The sequence below is a fragment of the Nipponia nippon genome, unplaced genomic scaffold, assembly GCF_047370975.1.
Source record: "Nipponia nippon isolate SJK-2023a ecotype South Korea unplaced genomic scaffold, ASM4737097v1 scaffold_19, whole genome shotgun sequence".
NCBI lineage: Eukaryota > Metazoa > Chordata > Aves > Pelecaniformes > Threskiornithidae > Nipponia > Nipponia nippon.
The window spans coordinates 8,819,259-8,827,309 of record NW_028262335.1 but is presented as its reverse complement, the minus strand read 5'-3'; the positions used below and the strand labels follow the sequence as shown (position 1 = coordinate 8,827,309).

At 49.8% G+C, this 8,051-nt stretch overlaps 1 protein-coding gene across 1 annotated transcript; it reads left to right on the top strand.

Moving 5' to 3' along the window:
* Positions 1–2,813: 2,813 nt before the first annotated feature.
* Positions 2,814–7,631, top strand: CUNH1orf174 (chromosome unknown C1orf174 homolog). Its single transcript, XM_087755408.1, has 3 exons — positions 2,814–4,528; positions 5,189–5,680; positions 6,447–7,631. The coding sequence occupies exons 1-3, from the start codon at positions 4,283–4,285 to the stop codon at positions 6,555–6,557; spliced, it is 849 nt and encodes a 282-aa protein (XP_087611534.1). The 5' UTR covers positions 2,814–4,282; the 3' UTR covers positions 6,558–7,631.
* The last annotated feature ends 420 nt before the right edge of the window (positions 7,632–8,051 follow it).

Genomic DNA, 8,051 nt, shown 5'->3' with positions numbered 1-8,051 from the left:
GCTTATTTTTTTAATCTAACCAGGCAAATAAAGCCGAATTCTGGATGGAGTTCGGCCTTGCTGGATGCAGGAGGGGTGTTCCCACCTCATCGCGCCGATGCCAGGGCAGGGTGGCGATGCCAGGGCAGGGTGGCCATGCCAGGGCAGGGTGGCCATGCCAGGGTGGCGATGCCAGGGCAGGGTGGCCACGCCAGGACAGGCGGCCGAGCTCCCTGCGGCCAGGGAAGGCCAAGGGCCGGAGGAGACGGGGAGAAGCTGCTCGTTTCTGAGCTCGGAGCCGGCTGGGAATAGCAGGGCCGCTAAACACAAGCGCTCCAGCTCCCTGGGGCTCCCCAGCAAGGGAACCGGGCGCCCGGGCCGCCCGGAGCAGGGCAGGGGGCTGGGGCGGGCGCCCGCAGCCGTGGGGCCTCCGGGAGCCCGGCGCGGCTCGGGGCGCGCAGCGCCGGTCCCACACTGACCCCCAGCGTCCGGCGGCCGCTTAGGCCGAGCTGCGGCCCTGGGCCCGGCTCTGCGGCTGGAGCAGCTGCCTGGGCAAGGGGGCACGGCCACCGCTAGGCTGGGTGTAAATCAGCCGTAACCCCCGTAGCAAAACGAGACGCAAAGGGAGGCGGTGGTGGGAAGAGCGTGCTTGTTCGCGTGACTGCAGTTAAAGCAACTATTAAATTAAGTCAGGAAAAGATCTCTGTAAGCCGTTCTGCTCTGTAACGGCAAGGCTAGGTTGCCCCAGTCCATGGAATCAGATTCCTGGAGCACTGGTAATGATTTGGTCTCAGTGGGATGCTTTGTGCTGGGAGAGACTTACTTGCCTTTTGTGAAACGCTTTAAAAATCAATGCTGCTCAAAGCAATTAAGGTCTTTGGAAGGGTAGGAAACCTTGGGCAAATCATTGGGGGAATTCATGGGTTAGTGTTTGCAGAGTGCTTTGGAAAGGATTTACCCTGAAAACACTAGAGATTGTTAGGAAAATCGGGTGTGTGCAGTCAGATCTTCCCCGCTGTCGATGCCAGCAGCGGGCCCTGGGCAGGGGTCCGGCGTCTCCAGGCGTAGCGACCCCGGGAGGCCGGTGCCGCGCAGCCGCTCCGTCAGACCGGCGTTACAGCTATCCAGCGGGAGGTGGGTTCTCTGTATTCTCTCTTTCTCAGACGTCCCTTAAGGTTTTTCATTAATGAATTTCATAGTTTTTCTCTCTGCTGCTCTTTCTTGCAAAGCCTGTGTACTCCGCTCAGTTGTGTTAATTAATTTCTTCAGATACTGGCTTTCCACGTTTGGTTCTTGATAAGATACTAGAAAGAAATCCAAAATAAGACTCAAAGAGATTTCTCACGTGGCAAGCATAAAGTTTCATTATGCATCATAAATTCCCCGTTATTTCTGTGTCAGGGCTCTCTAGCTGCGGGTGTGAATACTCCTCAGTAATGAAAGTGAAGGTCTTATTGAGTTTGAGTGGCCAAAGGTGTTCAGGACAGCTGCACCAGAGGGCTGCAGACCCCCCTGAATGTTTCAGTTCTAGCTGGGATATCAGCTCGTCAGAGATTTGTCCAGGAGACAGCGCCTCTGGGAGCCCAAAATGGGCCGCTCAGCATTCACTGTCATTACCTGAGTTGGCATCCCACCATCGTTTGACAGGAGAGAACGACAGCTAAAAAGTCGCGTCTTCAAATCTTGAGCAGAAGACCAACGCATAGTGCCGGCGCTTGCTCTGCCGAGGAGGCAGGGCGGCTGCCGCAGCGCGGGCTCGGCAGGGAGCGAGGCTCCCTGTGCCACGGATTAGGCAGTGGATCCTCCTCCTGCTTTCTCCCCAAGTGCTGCTAATGTAAAATAATTCAGCCACGTTAACTAAAAATAACTTCCCCATAGCAGGAAAAGACCAGCCAGTGCTCCTGCTGTATGACTCTTTAGTTTGATAGACCTCTCATTCCACAGTTAACAGCCAGCATGTTTACAGGCAACATTTTTTTTGGCCGCTGTTCCTAGCATGTCACTAATGTTTAGCCAAATGAACTGGGAGGATTATAACAGACAGGGACACTGGTGCAAGTGACAGGCGCAGAGACGACTGCTGCAAGAAGCTAATTTACACATCGAGTTTCACAGCCTGAACCTCCCTTCCTGCTCAATAAGCTCATCAGCTGCTGCTTTATACCCGCCAGCCAGCTTTCACAAAAATGAGGGAGCTCACAAAATCTTTTTTTTTTTTTTGCCTGCCTGCTTAGACAACAGATTCTAATAAAAACCACTTTTTAATATTGTTGAAAATAAGTTCTCTTTTATGTGGAAATGTGGGCTTAACGTAAATAGTTTGTGCTGCTCTGATTCTCTTTAAGGGCTGCTCGGCTGTTAGCAGTCTCTGCGTAGCCTTTCAAGTCACTCAGGAGACACCGCCTGCTGCTGAGATGTGGACTGATCTCGGAGGGGATCTGCATTCTTGCTTGCTTCTCCCGGGGTGCTCTCTGCGCTACGTGACAGCTGTTTTCTCAGAGAAGGATCAGCCGTATTTCAGAAAATGCAGCAACATCTGCAGTGGCGAAATTGCCACCATCTTCCCACAAAGTAACGTGGTTATAGGGGAGAACGTGGTGACCGCGGTGCCAGAGCTTTGTGAGGGAGCCCTGGCATCCTGGCTTCGTCCACCTAAGGTGCTTTGGCCCTTGGAAGCGTCTGAGGCTGCCCCACAGGGTCTCAGGCGCTTGCGGTCGTGCATCTCCCTGCCACGTGCTGCCACAGGCTGCGAGCCCGTGCGGGGCTGCGTCACCGAAGCGCAGGAGGCCGCTCGGGGCTGAGCCACCCTGCCCTCGCTGCCCGAACGCGCGTGTCAGTCTTATGAAGCAGCACAAGGAATGAGAGACATATAGTGTTGTGAAAAGTATTTATTAAAACCTTCAAAATTAAATTTTTCTCGCTATTTTCGGTTCGTGGGGGAAATTAAACCGACCACCAAGGTTTCCAGCTGCAGAAATGCTGTTCTTCAGCCAGTTCTAGTCCTCTTCTGTTTATGAGACAGTATAAGTTTTCACTGCCTAATAAAAACATACATCTGTATTCCGTGGCTGCAAGCAACAACACTGTGAGAGAGTGGAGCAAGTTGAGAAGCTTTTGGAGGAGAATATGAATTATCTCAGCCAGAGAACAAAGCACAGAAGGACCCCTGAGCACCGAGAGAAATTGCAGAACAACGTATCAGGCCTGTCTCCGAACCTCCGCAGCTTAACTGGGAGACTTGACGCTATTGAGAAAAAATGTCTTACTTGAATATTCCCATAGGTACATTCTTGCCACTTATTTCTACGATTTAAATTGTTGCTCATGTTTTTTAAGGCCAGGATGAATGGACAAGCATTTCATCAGCTAAGTTGGATGGAGGAGCGCAGGTAATACCCTCAAACCACTGAGACTTGCGGTATTGCTCTGCAATGAGCAAGAACATTAAAGGCTGCTATAAAGAAACAAGTTCCTGTGCCCTCAGCCGGACAGAATTATAAAAATCCCCACAGCGTCCTCAAAGCACTGAATTAACAGAAGAGAGAGCTGCAGTTTAATGTGATGGATAGAGCCCCTGGGCTCCATTGCGGCGGACGCTGCTGTCCCTCCTCCGGCGCGGACCGTCGGGGCACGCAGGACCTACAATTTCTCGAAATGGGCAAGCGTGCTACCTCGCCTCCCCCAATAAAATAAGTGAAGATAATTACATACTTAAATCTAGGTGTTGGGCTGCCTTGCTACACAGAAATTCATCTGCTATTGTCAGAGTCCTTGAAGTTAAAGAGGGATTTGAGTTACTGACATAATTTGCTCCCTGAGGGCTGTGGAAATGAACGGAGAGGCATATCTGAATAATAACTCCCCAACTGCACATCTTATAACCAGAGCTAGCGTTGCTCCAGAAGGAAGACACAATGGGAAGCAAAAGCTCTGAAACGTTTATAACCTATACAGCAATCAGGCAGAATTTGTTTGGTTTTTTTCCCCAAGCAGCAGCCCACCAGGGACATCTGGAGGCAAGGCTCTCTGTTTTCACTCTGCTAAAGTTTATTTTAACGTAACGCTGCCTGTAGGCCAAGCCCAGGGCCCGGGTCTGTGCGATGGGCTGGGGCTGGCCGCCCTGCCTGCAGCAGGCCCTTGAGGCGGGCTCCCCGCCCGGGCCCCGTCTCGCCCCACCACCGAGCGGGGACGAGGCCTCCCTTCGCCCGTCCCTTCGGCCCGGAGGGGCCGCCTGCCCGCCCGGTACCGCGGGGGACGGGCGACGGCAAAGCGCGGCTGCCCCTGAGGCCAGAGGCTCCACAAGATGGCGAGCGCGGGCTCCCGTGCCCTCCCCAAGATGGCGGCGGGCGGCCCGGCGCGGCGGGCGGGCGCGGCGGCCGGAGCGCGGGGCCGGGGCCGGAGGGAGGCCCGCGGCCCGGCTCCCCGCGGGCGGCAGCGGCGGCCTCCCGGGTGCGGTGCGAAGGGGTCCCCGGAGGGCGGGCGCCCGGCAACCGCCTCTGCTCAGCCCGCGGGGGAAGCGCGGCCGCCAGCCCGCCGCACGCCGAGCCCGGTAGGAGGAGGGCCGGGGCCGGGGCCGGGGCCGGGCGGCCGCGGGCTGGGGGAGAGGGCCGCGGGGGCCGGCAGCCGCGGCGTGGGGCGTGCAGCTGATTGTTAACAGCTGCAAACTGAGCATCACCATGAGGGAATTACCTGGAGAATTTAAGTAAATTCTTCGCCTTCCCTACATTCCCGCCGCTTTGTTAGCCGCCTGTGTGCAAACATACGGTGCGGGGGATGTTCGGGTGCTGCAGGGCCAGCTTTCAGACCCAACAGCGTTCAGGCCGCTGCGCTGTGCCGCTAGCGGACGGCGGGACGCTTCGCCGTACCGGGCGATAGTCCGTTCTGCTACATTAATTGCCATCTACAGCATCCCTAAGAAAATATGAAAATGGTGATTAGCCACGTATGGTCCTAGTTTATGCTTTGAGAAGTAGCTTTCCACTGGTGATGGAGTGTACGTTGTGGTTTAGTGTAAGCTATCTGCTCCTCTTTTCTTTTTTCCAAGTGCATTTTCTACTAATTATTTTTCTTAGTGATGCAGCTTTGGCTCAAGATGCCGCTCACCTGATGGAGGCCTTCGGTTCCACATCCAGCCTTGCAACTAAAGACATATGATGATTTTACTTTTCTTTATTTCAAGTAAGCTTTAGGATCTTATTTTTTTTTCCAGTGTTCTTCATGCAAAGCGGCTGACAGACGACCCTCAAAGAGGCTAAAATGTGAAAAAAAAAGTCTAGAAAAATCAGAACTAGAAGGACTTACATGTGGAAGTGAAAACCTTCCTGCATTGGGGGAAACGCCTGAAACACCTGATGAGGATCAACATTCAGAAGACCCCAATGTAATTCAACAGAAAAAAGGTGAAAGCATTCCAGAGACTAATGAAGACAAACAGGAAAAGAAACATAATGTTTCTCTCAAGCCAAGTGCAGTGAAATCAAGCAGTGCTCTGTCAGAAATGGACAGTACTGAAAATCTGCACAATCCTGCTGGCAGCGAAGAGGAGAGCAGCTGTGAGAGTGTGCTTTCAGATGGGTCTAGCTTGGAGGAGGGAGATCTCCCAAAGCAGCCGATACAACTAGACAGCAGTGCTTTCTTGGATGAAGACAGCAACCAGCCCATGCCAGTGGACCGGTTCTTTGGAGATGTTGAGTTTATACAGGTAAGATGATGACAGTCTGCTCACTCTACAGATTCAGTTCAGTCTTGCATCTTCAAGTAAAAGTAGGCTAGCCTCAAGATTGTAGGCAAACTTGACCAGTATTGGTGGACATCTGGAGTCATATCCCTGTCCCCTAGATAGAATTATTTGTCTCAGAGATTAAATTAATTGTCAAGGCATGTTAATTTCAGATGTGAAATCTTTCTTGTTTAGATTTTATTATTCCAATTCCATAAGATAGATATTTTTACTCATAAAGACACAGTGTTATTCTGTCAAAATAGTTTTTCACTCATCATTGGTTCTTGAATGTGATTATTGTAATTCTTTGGAATGGAAGCCGATTTCTGGCAACCTCTGCGTTTGGATCAAGGGCCAGAGCTTTAAATTCGAATCCCAGATCTGCCTTTAACATTGTATAACTTTGGGAGAGTGATGCCGCCTTCTTTCAGGTGTTCCGTGAGGATCGGTATTTAGCAGGAGCAGTGAGGATTCGTTTGTGGAGCACTTTGCCCTCTTTGAATCCTTCTCAAGCCTGCAGAAGGAATGCCAGCCCTCCCTTTGGCCACGAGCCGTGACTGGTTCAGGCAAGCTCCCCTGAAAGCTCCTCTGCTTTAGCTATGGGTTTATGCACCGCTTCCAAGTGAAGCGGTGTGTGTTGGTGCCTCGTGTATCAGATGTGGAGGTATGCGAACTGTTGGAGAGGTAGGAGGTCTGCCATTTGCTGCAACAGACCTTCCTTAATGATTTTATCTTTTTCTTAAAGGATCTCCCAGCAGTTGCACTCCCAAGCACAACGATGAGCAGGCGAGAATTCAGGAAGCTACATTTCATTGCAAAGGAAGATGAGGAGGAGGAGGAAGAGGATGTTGTCTAACAACAAACTGTAAACAAATGAAACCTTTTTTTATTTTTCTTTGCAACCACATAATGATGGTTGGCTATGTCACTAACATAAGGTGTCTGCGTTTGCCTTTTCTGAGAGAGAGAACTGGTAGAGTTTGTTTTTCTGGAATTGGCAGATACCGCATTCTCCCACGGTTATCTGGGGCAAAGATTGACTGAATTTTCAGTGATTTGGAAATAAATTGTAATTTATCATTTTACCACTAATATTTAGGGAAAAAACAGGGAAAACAGAAGTTCGTATTGCTTTTTTATAAATTTGAGCCCGTATCTAGGGTGAACATTTGGTCTCCCTCCTTTTTTAAAAATAGCCAAGAAAACCATGTCAGAACAAGGTCCTTTTTCTTTTAATTCTGCCACGTCTGCCATGGTGGCATCCAGTTAGTGGCATCCAGCTGACGACCCAGCACAAAGGGGGACACCGGCCTCTGTTGTGGGAGTTGTGTTGCATTGTTTACATCTAAACCAGAACCAATTAAACCTCTAAAATGCAGTTCTGCTGGCAAAACTGAATGCGTGGGTGTCAGTGTGAGTTCAGCGGTGGCCATCTCGGGAAGTCAACTACGTTTTTATTGCATGTCAGTTCTCTGAACCACCACGTGAAGCTGACTGCTTCCCTCTTCCACCACCCCAGCTGCAAGCGTTGCCTTTTTTAATAGTTGTGTAATGCAGCTCATGCAGTATTTTCAATTAACTTGCAAGGGTTATGAATAGGAATTTCGTAAACAAATATACTGGTGGTGATAAAGGAGGAATAAAATCTCTCAGTTGTCGGACTCGGTAGATGAATGAGTATTGATTGCTAAGGATGTGGGTCAGTCCACCAAATTTGTTATTTTGGCCCGCATTTTTAGAAAATAATGAGCAACCTCAGATGATTTCAGGCGCTGTTCACTCACCCAATGTTTATGATAATACTTCTTTGAAAGTGTGATTATGCAGTGAGCTTCCAGATCTTTATTGTTACAAACAGTTTCTTCTATGCTTCTAAAAATATAGCAAAAATGTTATCAGCAGATGTTTTAAATAAATATTAATTTCTACAGCTATAGCCTGTTAAACATTCAAAAGTTGTAAGCCAAACAAATTGTATATGCATGACATGTTAATTTATTCACATTTCCACTCCAGCTGATGCATTGTTTCTGTTAACGATATTTCTTGGCTCCTTTTCACTCTCATTCTGTAACGCAGAAAAATCTAATTTTTTAATAGCATATTCATGGTTTTCAGCACAACTCCATCTTGAAGTAGCTCTCCCAGCTTTCCTTAGAAGCCGTATTTGCTACCGTCTCTTTCTAGCAAATATGTCTTCACACACAGACACTCATTTTAGTTTCAGCACTGTGTAAAATAGTGATTTTCAGTTCGTAGCGAGCGTGCCATACAGATGACGTTATGTTTGTCATCAGAACCTTAGCTGTGCTGCCTTCCCCAATGTCAAAACAGTGTGGTGTGCGTTTCC